The 17,557-nt window shown below is 53.1% G+C and overlaps 4 protein-coding genes across 4 annotated transcripts; 3 read left to right on the top strand and 1 right to left on the bottom strand.

Moving 5' to 3' along the window:
- Nucleotides 1-201: 201 nt before the first annotated feature.
- CAOG_04959 (hypothetical protein) lies at nucleotides 202-4,236 on the top strand (the record flags this gene model as incomplete). The annotated part of the gene is made up of 12 exons (XM_004346594.2): nucleotides 202-279; nucleotides 465-665; nucleotides 770-910; nucleotides 985-1,116; nucleotides 1,226-1,371; nucleotides 1,472-2,023; nucleotides 2,233-2,669; nucleotides 2,762-3,030; nucleotides 3,122-3,372; nucleotides 3,448-3,667; nucleotides 3,768-3,917; nucleotides 4,023-4,236. 12 exons carry the CDS (start codon nucleotides 202-204, stop codon nucleotides 4,179-4,181), a joined length of 2,736 nt encoding a protein of 911 aa, XP_004346644.1. The 3' UTR covers nucleotides 4,182-4,236.
- A 1,185-nt stretch (nucleotides 4,237-5,421) lies between these two features.
- CAOG_04958 (hypothetical protein) lies at nucleotides 5,422-8,022 on the top strand. Its single transcript, XM_004346593.2, has 4 exons — nucleotides 5,422-5,792; nucleotides 6,608-6,749; nucleotides 6,886-7,431; nucleotides 7,581-8,022. Exons 1-4 carry the CDS (start codon nucleotides 5,460-5,462, stop codon nucleotides 7,865-7,867), a joined length of 1,308 nt encoding a protein of 435 aa, XP_004346643.1. The 5' UTR covers nucleotides 5,422-5,459; the 3' UTR covers nucleotides 7,868-8,022.
- Nucleotides 8,023-9,418: 1,396 nt separating this feature from the next.
- On the top strand, nucleotides 9,419-11,550 carry CAOG_08844 (hypothetical protein; the record flags this gene model as incomplete). The annotated part of the gene is made up of 5 exons (XM_011272196.1): nucleotides 9,419-9,475; nucleotides 9,539-9,958; nucleotides 10,044-10,500; nucleotides 10,719-11,203; nucleotides 11,278-11,550. 5 exons carry the CDS (start codon nucleotides 9,419-9,421, stop codon nucleotides 11,548-11,550), a joined length of 1,692 nt encoding a protein of 563 aa, XP_011270498.1.
- Nucleotides 11,551-12,949: 1,399 nt separating this feature from the next.
- CAOG_04957 (hypothetical protein) lies at nucleotides 12,950-17,078 on the bottom strand (the record flags this gene model as incomplete). The annotated part of the gene is made up of 2 exons (XM_004346592.1): nucleotides 12,950-14,762; nucleotides 14,857-17,078. The coding sequence occupies 2 exons, from the start codon at nucleotides 17,076-17,078 to the stop codon at nucleotides 12,950-12,952; spliced, it is 4,035 nt and encodes a 1,344-aa protein (XP_004346642.1).
- Nucleotides 17,079-17,557: the final 479 nt, after the last annotated feature.

Below are 17,557 nucleotides of genomic sequence, written 5' to 3'. Positions count from 1 at the left end.
AAGGTCGTCGGTGACTTGGGATGCAAAAGGCAATTGCAGTTCCAATATATTGAAGACAAGCAAGGATGACCGTCAGAGGTACAACAAAGCATGACGACAGAGTGCGCTGGATTTGCATCACAATCATACTTTGGACTCTGACTGCGGCATGTGTTGCACTGCACCTTTCATAATTCACTCGCTCAGTCTTTTGATTTCATGATGACGATCGTGGTGGACGACTGGTGGTCGGTCGTCGTGAGCTTGGTTGTGATTTGTGCAGCCTGCATTGCGATCAAGGTGACAACAGCACCTCGCATCCATCCATACGAACGACACTGCAGCAAATAACAATAACCGACTCTGCTTTCTGAGAACTGATGGATTGAGTGATGACGGGATTGACTGGGGGCGAGAGTGACTGGAGGGGCGAGATTTGAGCAATTGGACTGACAATTGGGTTGCGATGATGCTGCATTGTCCAGATGGCGATGCCGACGCTAATCCACAAGACGAAGACCTCTGCAGCACATGCTTCAACCGCTGGCTGCGGCTGCTGCGTGCACAGCGCTGCCAGTGCGAACGACCCGGCGGCAACATCGGCGACGGGCGACTCAACCAGCGAACAACTCCGCTCCGCCAGAGTCGCAGCAGCTCAGGCCGCAGCCACCAAGATCCACTCGCTCGTAAGTCACTTGGAGTTGTTTGGATGACCACCATCGCCACCACCCGAGCGAACAGCAGAGGAGGACGTTTGCCGGCCAAAACAGGTGGTAAATTCGGTTGTCAGCCAAGTCAATCTGTCGCTGCTGCTGCTGCTGCTCCGTCGGCCCAGCTCGACATTGCCATCCACAATCGAATAAGCATGTCAACAAGGCGAGGCATGGTTGAACAACAACAACTACCAAAAAACCCCAACCTCACCCAATTGGTGATGAGACATAGGGAACATTGACCAATTTCCTTCATTCTGTTTGACCGACGATTTGTACACTCGGATTCTAGATGAATATGGCCGCAGACTTGGGTGAAGCTGGGCTGTGTATCACTCAGATCGTCCATGGAACTCGCGTCTGGACAAGTCCCTCCGAGCAAGAACTTGTGCTGGCCTTGAATGCCGTCTCAGTTCCAGCCGAGGTAACGACCTGTTGGTGTTTTTTTGTTTGCGCTCACCATTGCGACCTGACATGTCGGATGATGTTCAGCGCTTGTGACTAACGTCCGTCAATCGCCGAATTTGCATCAGCTTGTTGTGGAGCTGCTGCAACGCCCGGAGCGCTGGCGGCTTTGGACTTGCAATGTTACGAGTGCACGAATTGCTCAGACCCGAGACCAGGAGACGGACGTCCTGGAGCTCTCTCTCCTCGACGGTCGACGTGTATTTCGCGCCAGGTAAGTGCCCTTGGCAATGCTTTTTGAAAGCGCCGCCTTTTTTTTTTTTTTTTTTTTTTTCGTGTCGATACTGACCACCTCGCTTGATCTCCTCATCCAGGTTCATCCCGGCTTCATCTTCGACGCCTTCCGACTTTGTCAGCGTCGACTTTGACCCTTCGTCGAATCGCCCACTCGTGAGCGTGGCCGTGAAAGCCGTGTCCCCTACTTGTTGTCTGCTTGCTGTGGCTCAAAGCGGCGCCATGACAGCAGCCCACAAGAATGAGGCCGTATTCTCTGTGACCGGTCGTTTGAATACGCTAGTCAATGCAGCAACCACCCGGTCGGCAGCCATGAGTGCTTCACGTTCGTCGGCTTCTGTTGCTGCTGCTGCCAGCTCAGCACCCGTAGTCGCATCCAGCAGCCAGAAATCCGCTCCAACTGCGCGACATTCGGCACCGGCAGCAACAAGCCAGACTCCAATTCAATCCATTGTGCCCAAGCCTGTCGTTTTGCTCAAAGCGGAGGAAGGCGTCACTCGCAAACTTCCGTTCAATGACGACTTTGTCCCCGTCCACCAGTACAAGGACACGTGCATGGCCATCCTGAAGGACATTCTGGAGGTTGCGGATGGCGGCGAGAATGAAGGCTGGCGGCTCGAGTTTAACAAAAAGTATGTCGTGGAGGTGCTGCTGTTGTGATGATGTTTTTTTTTTTGAGTTTCTTTTTGTTTTGGGTGCCGAGAGCACCTTCACACTGGATCGAAAGCTCACTTTTGTGTGTGTGTGTGTGTGTGTGTGTATGTGTGTGTGTGTGTGTGTGTGTGTGTGTGTGTGTGTGTGTGTGTGTGTGTGTGTGTGTGTGTGTGTGCGTGCGCTGCAGAAACATTGCAGTGTACAAGCGCGCTGTCGACGGTCCGGCGGCGTGTGTCTGCGTGAAGGGCACGGGGCGGGTGGAGGCTCCCCCGCGCGCGGTGCTCGACTTGACACTCGATGTGAATCGACGAAACTTGTACGACGTCATGTTCAAGCAAGGCCACATTGTCGATGAATTGCAGGACATTTACTGCAAGGTCGTCTATCTCGAGTACGAAGCCATGTGGCCGACGGCCGCCCGCGACTTTTGCGTTGTCATTTTCATCAAGATTCTGACGGATGGGCGCTGTGTGTTGGCTGCTCGTTCGGTCACCCATCCAAACTGCCCCGAGCGCAAGGGCTTTGTGCGCGCGGATGCGCAAGTGACGGGTTGGGTCTTCCGGCCGATTCCTGGCGAGCCGATGGCGTCGATGGTGACCTACATTACGCAAGCCGATCTGAAAGGTGAGTCTGCAAGGACATTTTTGAGTGGCTTGCATTCAAAGCGTGGCTTTGCGGACCACCTGTTGATGTTGCACGTGTTTGTTTTTGGGTAGGGAATATTCCTGCAATGCTCGTGAGCAAGGTGACGACAGACCAGCCGTTGTGCATCGATCTTCTTCGTAACGTGATCAAGGGCGTGAAAGACCACGCAAGCTACATTCATGTGCCACCTGCTCCCGCTTCGGCAGAGTCGGCCAAAGAAGCTCGCGAGTCTCCCGACGAGGAAGGGGACGAGCCGAGCGCAGGGGCTTCCGCTGAAGCAGCATTCGGCGATGCCGATAGCTGGGACGAGGATTATTTCAAAGTCGAGGAAACTACGCAGGTACATTTCATCTCACGCGACTTTTGTGTCGCTTTGCTAGTCGTGGCCTTGTTGCGTGTGAATCGCTCACATTCTGTCTCGCGCTGAAAAGGCACCGCGCGCAAGTGTCTCATCTGTGGAATCGAACAACAACAACACGCCGTTGCCACCACACCTCGAGCTCGCAATCAACCAAGCCCTGGGGGAGGTGATGACGGAGGCCATGTACACTTCCGACGTTCTTCCAAACCAGCTTTCGTCGGAAGCCTCCGAGTCTTTGGTCGGCACAGGCTGGAAGATTGTAGGGTTTGAGCGTGGAGTTACCCTGCTTCGCAAGCCCACCGCCAACAGTTCTGTGCATCGGTGAGTGCATCGGTTGATTTGGAGTGTTTGCCGTTTCAAGTGGTGCCTAACCATAGAGTGTTTGCATGAGTGCAGTTCGATGGGCAAAGGGCTGATTCAGGTCCCTGCCCAAGTTGTGTTTGAGGCCGTGCGAAGCGCAAAGAGCCGACCCATCTACGACTCCTTGGTCAAGAGCGTTCAAATCCTGCAGCATTACGAAGCCGAGGCCCAACTTGTTCATATGCAGCACGAGACAACCCAGTGCTTGTTGAAGATGGCTCGCGATTTTTGCGTTGTCGTGAAGGCTCGCAAGGAGGTGAGGATGGTGCCAAACACTTGGAGCGATTGGGTTGGCAGTTGTTTTTGTGCGTGCCGAGTAGAATGAGGGTTGATGTCATTCTGGTCATTGTTGGTAGGCCACGGGCAAGTTTATTGTCGCTGGTGTGTCTGTTCAACATGACTTGTGTCCGGTGCAACCCAACATTGAACGTGCCGAGGCCTATCCATCGGGATGGTTTATCGAGCCAGTCGATGCAAAGTCATGCATGGTGACCTATGTGACGCAGGTGAGTTTCGAGGCAATGCGAGAGAAGGGAGTGCTTTGGAATGCGGTTTCGAATGAATGCTGAATTTTTGCGGGTGTGCGGGGATGTTTTTGTTTTTGTTGCTAGGTCGACTTGAAGGCGGGCGTACCCACACGAGTGCTGGACATGGTTGCAGTCAAGCAGCCGCTCTGTGTGGCAAACTTGCGCCGACACCTCGAGGCTCGCAATGTGGACGCGCTTGTGACAACACCCGTTCTCGGCTCCCGCTCTCATCCCCATTCCTAATTGTCTCACTCTAGTTGTCGTCGTTCTCTTCCTTAAATACACTACAGTATGCTCACTCCAAGTTTTCTAAACAATCAAGGGAGATTTTTTTTTTCGTTTTCTTTTTTTTTTTTTCTTTTTTGAGCATTTGGATTCATGTCACCGCTCTCTCAATCAGGTCACTTGTCCAGTGCTGCCCGGCGAAAGATGGGCACCTATCCAGCAGGCACCCATCCAGCGCTTCGGACTGGCAGGGACAACTCTGCTCTCTGGCTGGTTGGAGCGGTATGCGTGCGAAGTTTGAACGCTCGATTTTGAACGCTGCTGATGTTTGAGTGGTGGTTGGGGACGGCAGAGAGTGCACTCAAAGTCTACACGCGAGAGTGAGTGTTAGTCATGTTGGGGTCTTTCGGTCGGGTGTGCGTTGTTCTGTTGCGGAGGGGCGTTCGGGCCACTGCTCATCAGCGTTCGTTCGCGCGCGCGGTCATCATGATGAATGCAAAATGTGCGCGTTCAAAGCCAGTCCTCCTGTGCAGTCGGTTTAATCCTTGCTGTTGGCTCGTTCTTCTTGAGCTGGTGGCATGATAATGGGACATGCAGCTTCCACATGGGCAAATGAAAAGAGGAAGGGTGGGGGTGGGGGTCAAGTTGCAGCAGATTGAAGAGGAGCCTCACTGAACGAGGTTCTCCCCGTTCCCCCTTTGTCACATGCAACACTCGCTTGCCTGGGTCATCTTGTGACTGACTGACTGCATGTGTTTGCTTGCCAGGGAGTTCTTGCCGTTGGCGCCGTCGTGTACTATCGCCACACGCACAATTCAACCCAATCGACCGTTCCCATCGCCGCCGAGCCAACCAAAGCCACCACACGCCGGCATTGATTGAGTGTGATGGCTCGTTTTGTTTTCATGTAGAGCTGGTTTTGCGTAGTGCTTGTTAGATTGTGACTAGTTGCGAATCTCATCAAAAATCCTTCGCGCCTTTTGATCGATCGTTCGTTCGAGCGTTTGTTCGGTCGGGTTTGGGTCCATTCCACAATGTCCTCGCAATACTTGCCGGTGCAACTCCTGCTCTTCGGCGTTTCTAATGTTGTTTTTATACATGTACATGGGTCGACTTTGTCACAAATGGCCAGCTCTTTGTCGATTGCTCTCTATGCTTTGGCCCCCCCCCCACTTCCCCCGCCTCCCTTTCTCAATTCGGACTTGGTCTGGGCATTGTCGCTTTATTCTAGATTTATAAATGATGCTGTCGAGGTGTTCATTCTTCATTGTCTCTTTTTTTGTCTTGTTTTTTGCCATGATGAAGAACGGGTCTGCTGCGAGTCTGCTGGTCGTGATCGCCGCTGTCGTCGCTGCTGCTGCCTCGGCTGCATCGGCTGCGGGCGTCGGCACCAACTGCGCAGGCAACGTCAACACAAACACCTTCTGGAGCGGAACCCCGACGCTGGTGCGCACTGTGGCGAACGGCACGCTTTGGTCGGTTGGCGACGCGGCGAGCGGCATTGTCCAGGTCGCCCACGTTTACGGCAGCGCCTACGACCGCGGCTTTGCCCACGGCCAGCTCCTCAAGGACGACATCCAGGCTCTCTACCCCCAGTTCTTTGGCTACCTCTACCAGCAGATTGCTCCGGTGCGCAAAGCAAAAGCAAACAAAACGCAAAGCAGATCACCAAAAAAAAAACAAAAAAAAAAATACAGACTCGTGGATTTTGGAGTGGAGCTTTTTTTTTTTTTTTTTTTTGGAATTTGTTTGATTGATGGAAGTGCGCAAGTGGCCCTGTGCGACAGTCGAGAGGGGTGAGCAGGCGCGCGTGCGCATGGGATGGAGGAGGGAGCGGAGAGCGGACGGAGAGAGCGAGCGGGGAAAGTGAGAGCGGAAGGGACTTTTGCCGCTTTTTATTTTATTTTTTATTGTTTTGTTTGTTTTTTCTGTTGGGGAACAGTGTGCTTTGGAGAGACTCACTCAATCATAACACGGTCACTTTGCATTGAGTGAGTGAGTGAGTGAGTGAGTGAGTGAGTGAGTGAGTGAGTGAGTGTCGTTCTATGAGCGCAAAGAGTGTCGGTGCGACGCAGGACTGGTGATTGATCTTTGTCCTTTTCCGCCGTTTCCGTTCCGACCTCTTCGTCCTCGCTCTGTCTGTCGCCTCGTTCTGGGTTTGCTCGTTCTTTGCCAATCACTATTCAGTGCCAAAGTGCAACAGTTTGACAAAACACCAATTGTCGAAGAAAAAGAACCAAGTTAAAAAAAAAAAAAAAAATCAAAATCCCCGCATCGTTGCGCAAGCCACACAACAACAATCCAACAATCAGCCACACAACAAGTGGCAACTGCAACAAGCAGCCATCACACGCTCAAACAAACAAACAAACAAAACAAACAAACAACACACTCGCGAAACTCACGCATTTGTGGAACTCCTTCACTGATTCTCGAACGAACAGTACCTCAAGGCGCTCCCCAAGGACATCCAGATCATCATCGAGCGCGACGGCGTCATTGCTGGCCTCGAGTACACCTTCGAACTCACCAAGGCTCACACTCCACAGCGTTTCTTTGACGAGATGCAAGGCCTCGCTGACGGCTGTATGTGCAAACAAATACAAAAACAACATTGCCTACACAAACGCTGAGTGTGTGCTTACTGTGTTTGTGTGTGTGTGCTGACTGTGTTTGTGTGCTTGTTGGGTTTGGCGTTTTGCCCCATTTCTTCTTTGATTAGCTGGCATCCCATACAAGCAGGTCATCAACCTGCACATGTTCCCAGAGCTCATCAAGGCCGCTTGCTCCATGATGGGCAGCTGGGGCCCTGCGATCGCCAAGACCAACGGCACTGTCTTCCAGCTGCGCGCTCTGGACTGGGGCACGGATAGCCCTTTGACCAACTACCCTCTGCTCCTCGTTTCGCACCCGCAGGCAGGCGACGGCAACGAGTTTGCCTCCCTCGCCTGGAAGGGCTTTATTGGCTCCATCACTGGCTACTCGCACAAGATGGGCGTCTCTGAGAAGGTGTGGGCTGGCTACAACGAAACCTCGTCGCGCGCCGGCATTCCCTTCCACTTTTTGCTCCGTGATATTGCGCAGTACGACCGCTCGCTTTCTGACGCCATCAACCGCATGGTCAACAACCCCCGCACCTGCGCCATCTTTGTGGGCATTGGCAGCTCGCACGACAACCAGTTCCGTGCTTGCGAGTATTCCAACCCGAGCCTCAACGTTTTTGACGATGTCAACTACCCGACCTATGCCAACCACCCGCTGATGGAAGGTAAAATGGAGCTTTGGGGAATTTGAGAATGTGTTGCACATGCCGATTGTGAAAGAGGGAGGAGGGAGCGAGAGAGAGCACAGACTTGCTCGATCTACGTATGGTCTTCTCTCACTTGACACATTCCCTTTCCTCCTAACAACAAACAGGCCTTGTCTTTGTCGACAAGCATGTCCAGCCTAGCAACGACCCCTGCATGACGTCGTTGGTGACCGCCAACTACGGCCAGCTCGATGCTGAGACCATTATCCGCCAGGTCATCGGTCCGTTCCAAACTGGCGATCTGCATGCTGCTGCATACGATTTTGGCAACAACGTCATGTATATTGGCGTCGCTTCCAACACGACTTCGGGCGTTGTCGTTCCCGCCTACGCGCGCCCCTTCCTTAAGCTGGACATGAGCCAAATTCTTGCACAGCAGCTCGTTGAGCTTTAATTGGAGTTTTTTTTGGGTTGTTCGTCTTTTTCGTCGAGACGCCGCGGCTCTTTTTTGTGCCGTGGCTTGCTTCTCAACAGGTCTCTCGCGAATTGGTGCGTTTGATTGTTGTTTTTGGTTTGTGAAAGAAATTTACATTTGTTTTGTTGCTTGCATCGGTTGCAATTCACTCTGAGCATTGCAGCTGAACTGGTGAGTTTGAGGTTGACCTCGTTCTTTTGCGCGGCGTTGGCTGACAAGGACCGTTGGTGCAAGGTCGCTGCGACGTGAATGAGAGGTGCAGAGGTGCAGGGTCGCATTGTAATGCTGCGTTGAATTTCATCTTCACATTGACTACGGATACAACGAAAAGGCAGAAGGGAGGCTTACAGGAGGGACAGGTGGAAAGGGGGGAGGGGAAGAAGTAGAGCAGGGACAGACAAAAATACGATTTGCTTCAAATTTACAAAAACGAAAGAACCAGAAGCGAGAGAGTTTTCGATTATTGACGATGCTCGAGTTCAACGATGAATGGCCTGCGAAGGAGGCATCAATTGATCGATCCTTGCTGTAGAATTACATTCGTTTCCCGAACCCACCTCTGCTATCGAGTTGATGGGCCATATGCAAATGGAGCTCTTTGACGATGCCATCATCCTAAAAAGTGTCTGTGTCACATCTTGGCTCAGTCACTTTCCGTTGTTTTTCAATGTCGTCCAAGCGCAACCCGCAAACGGCTCCGTTTCCACCGGCCGCAAGTCGGAAGGCGAATGCACGTCGCGCATCTGAAGCACTTTCAGATGCTAGTGAAGTGAGGCCGCCGAAACAGTCAAAACTGGCAGCCGTAAGTGGACAAACGTTGCCTGTGTCTTGGCAGTTTTGCGCGCCTTTTTTGTGTTGTTTCTTCTCGAATACTCTTCACCCACCGACTCACGCACCCATCCGCCCAGTCAACTTCCTTCCCCGTGCAACACATTAAAGGCTTTATTCTAAAGCCGTCAAACATGGCATGGCCTTTCCATTCCGCCTAACCCACCTTTTTCCCCGTTTTTTTGAAACTCTGGAGTTTTAACCTTCACCGATGTCTTGGTAGGACGACATGTTTGGGCAAACACGCGGCAGAGTCTTCCCAAGCGCTCGAAAATCGAGCTCAGCTTTGGCGCGTGCAAAGCGGGCGTCAACTTTCACAATAACGATTGACGACACAGTGAGTGGGAAATGTGCAGTTTCTGTTGAAGGTTGAAGCTGACGATGTGTGTTCAAAGCAGGGTGCTGGTTTAGCAACCAACAGCAGCCAGGCTGCGCCAGTGCAAGTCAGTGCTCAAAGACGCTTGGTTTCTGAGATGGATTGGTGGTTTGCTCCTCAGACTGACAATTGCATGTTTTGTCCACAGGTCCCTGCTCACCTCACAGCCGAGGAACAACAGCAGTACCGTGATTTACAACAGCCACTTCTTCAAGCGCCATTCCGTAAGCGCCGTTTGACGAGATTGGTGCGAGCTGTTTCGACTAATGTGTGCGCGCTCATGAACGCATGCTGGAACAACAGGAGAGCTGAAAAGCACGCCAGCCATGATCCGCGATTCGCTCCGTGGCCTGATCACATTGGAGCGAAAGCAACCAAAAAACGTACGTTTCTAGTCGAGCTTGATGACCGAATAATGAAGTTTGTCTAATGTTGTTGCTCTGCAGGCCCGCTACACACGACAGAAGGAAACCTCCTCCTCCATCGAGGCGCTGCTGAAGAAACGGATGAAAAAGATACTCGCAAACGACACCGATCCACTTGAGCATCGGTCGTTTCTTGCTGCCACAATCCCTGGTACTGGGAACTCGGGTCTGTGCGACGCGTTTGTGCATCAAATTGCCCCGGAAGCTCATCGTTACAGAGAAAACGATCCGTTGTGCTTATCCGTCTCTTTCGACGGTCCTTCCGGTTTCGACTCTGCGAACGACTGGACAGTTCTCAAGCAAGCCAATCCGGAGCACGCTCTGTCGACTCGCCTGCTGGCTGCCTACTTTGAAATTCCCCCGAGGTTTTTTCAGGACAACTTTGAACAAACTGGCAGCTTCCAGGTCGCTGCTACGCTCCAGTTCATCCAAGAGTTTGGAGTACTCGGCTCGTAACGACAGTCAGCAGCCCACGAGTCATGATCAACTGCCGTGGCTTGCCATCGCTGTTGACGGAATTCAACAGTTGCTTGGCTGTTCGAGCTGGCACAACGCTCAACGTCAACGTCGGCTGCTGGACAAGACTCTCGCGTCACTCAAGGCTGCCGTTAAGCGCACCGCAGCGCGACTCTTTGTGCTTTACGCTGGCACTTTGTCCGATGACCTCACCACTGGCCTGATTGAGTCGCTCCACTCTCAAACCTCTGCTTCAAGCAAATACAACGTGGATGAGGAGGAGGTGCCTGAACCCAAGCGCGAGGATGCAAACCTCGAGAGCCAGTTGCATCCTTCCGGTGGCATACCATGCCACATTGAGAAGGTTCTTGGTGTGATGGCAAGTGGCGCGGCGGCTACACTCTGTCTGAATGCCCGCAAGTTTATCGAACTCGTGCACTTCTGTGCGTTCGACGCGTTCTCGATCAATCCTTCAAGTCTGGATGCCCGAACTCGCTCTTGGATTAACACAGGATGTGCCTTCGTCGGTCAGTTGGCTGGTTGTCACACTTCAAGATGCTGGACTTGACTGATTGTTGTGTTGACTCCTTCGGTCTTGTTGATGACAAACAACAGCGTGCGAGAAAGACAGCAGAGGGTCGTTGCAGTTCAATTTGCACGACAAGATAAAACTTGGTGAGAATTTGGGGAATTGCTTCTGTGACATGAGAAACGACAAGTTGACGCGCTCGTTGAGTGTTTGCAGATCTTCTTTCGGGTGACGCTCCACTAAGACGTGACACGCTCGCACAAACGGTGCGCTCGGCCTACGGCCATGTCGCCGACCTTCAGCGCAAGATGGAGCATCATTTCACGCAGCGTTATCTTCCTGCAGTTGAGTGGGAGCATACTGTGGGCATCCTTTTCAACTTGCGATTGACTGTACTTGTCGCCAAAGCACTGCTGGATCATGCTGACGCTTCGAAGCAGCTTGACGCTTCAAAACAGCTTGACGCATCAGACCAGACTGGTGCACCACAGCTGCCGGCTCACATTGATGTACCGCTGAGTCGGGTGCTACCTGGCGTCAAGTTTGGTGCGGGATGTGAGGGACTCCAACTTCGATTGCCGCTGAGCAATTGGAGGGAAGACCTGACGTGCATGATGAAGCTCGACAATGCTGAATGTACATTCGCAACTCACATTGAACCGGCGATTGACTGGTACATGCATGCTCAAGTCGTCGAGAAAGTAAGTTGCCAAACCCGACCGCCCTGTTGTGGTTTGGATCTTTATTCACGGTTGTTGGCATAATGTGATTGCAGACCAGCGGCAAAGTGCGTCCGGCAGTCATTGGACTGCAAGTAAAGCATCACAAGTCTCTTCGTCTCACCACCCAAGACGAGATTGAGAGACTGGAAACAAATGCTCGGAGGGAACTCGCCCGAAAGTATGTCATGGAAGAAGGCACTGTGATTCTTGTCGGAGTCATGTTGACGTCTCGAGTGACGATTGCAAATCCGCCGCCGCTTTCGTGGGTGATGCACCGCGGCGACCTGGAGCAATTCGCTCAAGGCTTCCAGATGACAGTTCCTTGAAACCGCTCCTTGCACTGCACGATTGCATGTCATTATCGCTCACCACACTTCTGCCGCCCTCGTAAAATGTGACAAAGCGTGAGTAGAGAGATGCTTGTTCAACAGCCAAACAACATGAATGTGGAATGCAGTTGACATTGTCAATTTGTACTGTGTGCACAAAAAGCACAAAAATTCATTTCGACTCACGCAAAGAATCAACCAAATCAAGCAAGCTCCACTTTAGTATTCAGAACAGCCACCATTCTCGTCAATCACGTCTTGGATGCAGCGTGGCCTCGAGGAAAGGCAATCAAGGCAGGCCTCATTCAAGACGGTAAACTTTCTCGTGCGATTGTACAGGTTGAGGACCAAGATCCACTACTGGCGGTCAAACTTTGTTAATTGAGGAAAATGATGAGCGGGATTGCGCCGCTGCTGATGATTGCATCGAGTTTTAGATTGGCTCTTCTCTCCGACTGCAAACTCATCTCCTTCCATTGGCTTTTGGACGATCTTAACCGAAGTTTCAATCATGCTTTCTTATACTGGCTTTGTTTGCTTTGAGATGTGATTGGTTGCTGGTCCGCCAGGACACTACACGCCAATGCACGTCCACTTTTCGACTAAAGTTGCTCAACCATGACCATGAACGCCGAGCACGGACCTAGAACGAGCCAATACACACTAAGGATTGGATCGCTTTGAGGTTGTTCGGCAGTCTTTGTTTTTCGCTGTTTTAATTTACCACACTTCGAATGATGCTGACGTATGCGAATGGTGAAGGAAGAGTGCTCCCCATATGAAGCCCCCCAAATCGCCTCCGTCACGAGACGCTGTCCCCTCCTCTCTCCAATAAAATCTGAGTTGTTGTGCGTTAAAACCCCCATCTGTTGTCCGTGGATGGCGGTAGACTCGGCGTAGGCTGCGCGGCGGAGGGGGTTGTGGAGTGTGGTTTTCACGCGCGCGCGACCCACCTCACCGTGGTCCCTAGACAGCTCAACCGGCATGTTTAGCACGCGTTGGGAGGTCCACATCATGCACCAACTTCATCGTTTGAGCTGCGGACCGGATCGTATGGTCCTTCTGGTAGCTGCCCAGAACACGCTCTAGGAGAAAGCAGAACAACGAACTTAGAAAAAAAAAAAAAGGACCTCGCGAATGCAGCGTTTCTTGTGAAACTTGCCAACATGCTGCTACGCGATATGCAGACCTGCTCCCACCGCGCGCGCACCGGACCGAGTATCTAAAATGTACATTCTATACGTGGGATCAGAGAAGGGAGGATTATGATCAAACACGGCCCGACAGTACGGTTGCAAAGACATGCGTTTATTCGGCAACACAACAAAGCAAAGGCTGTGGTCAGCAGTACCGCCCAAATCTGTGCACAGGAGGGGTGTGTGTGCGCAAAGTTGCGCTACGGACGTTGTTGGGAGGCACATCTTTTCAAAAACGTTCGATCGGACCGGTCCAGGTCGCGCAGGTCGGGCTCAAAAGGCTGGCTGTCGTCGTCGCTGTCCGTGTCGCTCAAATCGCCATCATCACTGTCAGGCTCGCGGTTGCCAAACACGTGTTGCCGAGATCGACTGGGGCGAGCATTGGCAGGTAAACCAGCGTTGTCTTGATAGAGGTGATCAAACCAATGTTTCGAGGCGGCGTCAAGACGAGCGCGCTTGCGTGAGCTCTCCTCGGACGAGTTGGTGCCCGCATCAAGCGATAGAGCTCTGCGCCGCCGTGTGCCAGCAGTCTCCGTCAAACCATCTGCTGGAGCACTTTGACTGGAGCTGTTGGCAACGGAGTTGACGGGCATTTGCGCAGAACGACGGCGCTGATCTTCCGACCTTTCAAACGCTTCCACATCGCCAGCGACGATGTACGCAGCGCTGGCGCGCAGTGAGGACTTTGGTGGCCTGACAGCGGGTCTGAAGCTCGGCTTGACGCCCGGCACTTTGCGAGCAGCGTACTCTGTGTGCTTTGCGTACGCTGCAGCTCGCTTCGCTCTGATAGTCGCTGCCCGGGTCTTTTGAGCCTGCCGCTTTGTTTGATTAAAAGTTTTATCAGTAAACAGGGTGCGCATTGCTCGCTGTCGAGAGACTGAACTCAGGGAGCGGGTAGCGAACGTTCGAACTGCCTTCACGACGGTTGCGAGCGCTTTGACTGGCAAAGATAATTTTTGCAAATCATCAAACACTGGCTGCAGTCGAAGCGAGATCTCGTGGACGACTTTCTGCGCCTGGGACGAGTGCCTCAAAGGTGGTGAGTCGCTGTCGTCGGAGTCGGAGTCGTCGTCTTGAAACAGGCTCGTAGCCTGCATAGCTGTGCGTATTGACGGTAGTGTGATCGAAGGTGCAACTGAGGGTGCAAGTGAGGGTGCAACTGAGGGTGCAACTGAGGGTGCAACCGAGGGTGCAAGTGAGGGTGCAACTGAGGGTGGTGCAACCGAGGGTGGTGCGACCGAGGGTGTAACCTCTTCCGCTGCCGTAGACGAAGTCGAAACAGTCGAAGAAGTCGGTTCAAACATTTCTGCTTCCCTGACATGCATGCCATCGCCACTGCCGTGCTCATAACTTGGTTCACTCGAGTTCTGGTCTTGCGGAACATCTGCACCAACTGAGACAGGCGTCTCAGGATCTGCAGTTGTGCGGACAGGACTTGGAGCCTCACGATCTTGAATGAGCGCGTCCAACGCGATACCAAACACTTCCAGTCCACCAAGCCGGCGGGCAGCAGCTCTAATGTGCGTGCACACGAGGGAGCAGTCGTGGAAGTCGGTGCAAAAACGGGACTTGACGACGACGAGGGTAACACTCTTCTTGTATCCCCGATAAATATCGTCGCGCAATTTGTGCCAGTAGTCCTGTGGTACCAACGCATAGTCTCCGATATCGGTGCTTTGACCAAGTCCGTGGGTCTTCATGTGACCGGTTGCAAAGTCCCTCAAGTCCTCGCTGCGTAGGGTTGCTGATTCCGGGATCACCATGCCAACACCAGCGTTGTTGTCGAGTATCACGACACGGTTGTCCAGCACTCTGGCCTTGGCTGTCGACTCGTAGTTCCAGATACGCTCGCGATACTTGGGGAGGCAGGCGAGATTTGGAACGTTGACGAGGAGCCATTGACGTTTCAAGCAAAACTTCTCATTGACATCCCGAATGAGCTTGGTCGCCAGCGTTGGCAAATCCGAGTTCGAGTTGGAGTTGAGATGCGTCATTTTGATTGACTTGAAGAGTCTGCGTGCGAGACAACAACGAAGGCAAGCAAGATCAGCAAAGTGGGGGACGCCAGTTTAAGTACAAAGCCTCTCCAAACCGATCGGTCACTCACCTCTCAATCAAATTGTTGGTAGAACCCTGGTCCAACGCTGTCGGGATGGTTCCGATATGCGGAAGCGTCCAGGTTTCGATTTGGCCCTTGGCAAACCATTCTTTCTCCAGGTACGCCAAGTCCTTCTCGCTCAGTCCGGCCTCTCTGACGCTCTTCACGCGGCTTTCAAGCTCCTCCAGGGACCTGGAACGCCGAACTTTCTTGAGGATCTTCTCAATGTCGGGATGAGAAATATTGCGCAGGACGGCCTGCTTGACATGAAACCAGCAAGTGGAAATCTGAACATTGACGGCCTCCCTGATGGCAGCTGCCTCGGCTTTGCACTTGTCAATCACAAAACGCAGAGGCTGGAAGCAAGAGCCGAGCGCCTCCTTGAGCACCGACAAGAATTTTGCGTACACTGCCGCGGTATCGTTGGAGGCTATCATGAACGCGAGGGGAACGGCCGAACCGCACTCGTCTGCTGCAACAAGCGCTGTCAAGCCCCAGCGTAGCTTGGTCACCTTGTAGGTGGTGTCGAGGAACAGGACTTGAGGGCGCAGCGAGCTCCACATCGCCCGTTGGCACGGCGTGAGCAGAACAAGAATGCCTGGCGAATCACGGCAATTAGGATCCTGGGGCTGATGAAAGAGTACGTCTGGATACTGTTTAAATGACTTGATGCCAGGGCAAACTCCACACCGACCCACAGGATGCGGGTGCGTCAGCGCACACGAGGTTGGGCTAATTAACAAATCTTCCATGCGCATTGCCTCGGAACCAGCCGTCTCAGGGTTGAAAGCCTTGACCATCATGCGTAAAGCGTCACGCGACGGATACCAACGACCAGACGTCAGTGGAACGTTCCAAGACGGGTGTGGGACGGGTGGCGGGTTCGAGGTGCTGCCTTGAAACTGTTGCATGATCGATGTGACGTCGCAGCGCTTGGATGCGAGATCAAATGCCCATGTTTGGATGCTCGGATGCGCTAACTGCTTGTGAGCAAAGACGCCCTCCGTGCACCGAGCATCGTGCTGGCCGGCGAGAGAAACTCTCCAACCAACAACCTGCAGAGTGTTGCCGTCTACTTGAACCAGGTCGGATTTCGAAATGGCAAAGGTACACGAGCCTTGCCCTAATCCTGGCTGCACGCGGAAGTCGTTGTCGAGTCGATGCGTATGCATGGGGTGTGTGAAGTCTAATGATTCGAGAAATCGGTCTTGAATCATCGACGAAGCTGGAGACGGCTCCTTGCTGCTCGTTGACCGGTGATTGAAGCACCAGAAGCGCTGTGTCCTTGAGCACAGCACGGGTCGGTTCTCGAACCAGAGGTCGAGTTGGTTACGCTCATCTTGCGTGAGGTAAACCGCCGACGTGCCTGGTTGCGAGTTGACATGACCCTCAGCAATAGACTCGGAAACCTCGTCTGCGTGGGTGAGCTGAGCTGCTTCCGGAGCCGAAGACACGGTTGACGCAGCAAGGTCGACTTCAGCAAGGTCGTCTTCAGCAAGGTCGTCTTCAGCATCATGTGGAGGAGCATGTGGAGCGTGGGCAGAGAGAACTGGCGAAGCCGAATCCACTTCATCTCTGACCTGAGACCTGCGTGACTGACCAGGACAGTAGTCGTGCTTCAAACGCAAGTCGATTGTACTTTGCTGGCGTTCCCAAAAGTCCTCCAGGCTCTGCGGATCGTTGAACATCAAGCGGGTGTGGGCAAGCTCGGTGAGCCTCGTTGTCGGAGCGTTTCTGGCTGGCTCCTCGGCTGGCTCCTCGGCTGCCTCCTCGGCTGGCTCGCTCGCTTGCTGATCTTTCAACGCAATCTTCTTGGCAGTAGCTTTTTTACGATATCTGGCGTTGCGATCAGTGCACGACTTGCATGTCTTTCGTCCCTCAAAGAACTGGTATGAACGGCAGGCATGCTCGCGCTTGTTACACCTGAAGGAAACAATCGCCATGAGCTCCGACGTCTGAACGGCTGTGTTGTCATGTTGCACTCGCATGACGTTATCTTCGTCGAACGTGACCAGCTGGACGATGGGGGTTGCGGACGAGGTCAAGAGTTCGCGCGGGATGCTGGCTGGGAGCGCCGCCGTAACATGGCGGACCAGGAGCCGGCCCGTTCGCGGGGGGAACGGAAGTTGAAGTGTTCGATCGGCTGGGCTGGGCATGGCGTCAACCACGAAGGTGACGGTGAGTAGTGGCGGCCAGGTTGTGGCGGGATTTTCTGGCGCTGGAACGCTCATTTGGTGAAGATGTGGAGCGCGATGCGTGCGTGCGCGTGCGCGTGCGTTTGTCCTGTGTTTGATGCAGAAAGATGTCTAGAATGTGAGGATGGGAGCTCGGCACGCAGAACAGCAAGGGGCGGACGTACGGAGCGATCGAAGAACGATCACAGGGAAAAGGACTGAGCAGACCGCAAAGATCAACTCGCTCCGTTTTCATCCCGCTCTTTTGGGGCTCGTCCAACGAGCGTCTAAAGTCCCCCCGCGCGCCGCGCCGCTTTTTTGTACATTAAATATGTTTTCTTCTTGTTTTGCAACCACGAAGGAGAGCAGGTCCCAGACGGACAAGCTCAAAACCCACTTTCCAATGAACAACGCTCGGCGACGCGACGGATCGTCGCGGAGCGACCGAAATTTTCCATTCTCTTTGAAGCGCTCCATTGTGCCTACCTTACGGAATACGAATTGCAAAGCAGAGTGACGAATATCCGGAAATGCGG

The sequence above is a fragment of the Capsaspora owczarzaki genome (genome assembly GCF_000151315.2).
Source record: "Capsaspora owczarzaki ATCC 30864 unplaced genomic scaffold supercont2.8, whole genome shotgun sequence".
Lineage (NCBI taxonomy): Eukaryota > Filasterea > Ministeriida > Capsasporidae > Capsaspora > Capsaspora owczarzaki.
The sequence above is the reverse complement of the archived record's forward strand: the minus strand, read 5'-3'. Positions and strand labels throughout refer to the sequence as shown.

Excerpts from the sequence above, each read along its gene's own strand:
- CAOG_04958 (XM_004346593.2), top strand. The coding sequence starts at position 5,460 with ATGATGAAGAACGGGTCTGCTGCGAGTCTGCTGGTCGTGATCGCCGCT. Across the intron at positions 5,793-6,607 it reads TCTACCAGCAGATTGCTCCG|TACCTCAAGGCGCTCCCCAA; the intron begins GTGCGCAAAGCA and ends TCGAACGAACAG. Across the intron at positions 6,750-6,885 it reads GCAAGGCCTCGCTGACGGCT|CTGGCATCCCATACAAGCAG; the intron begins GTATGTGCAAAC and ends TTCTTTGATTAG.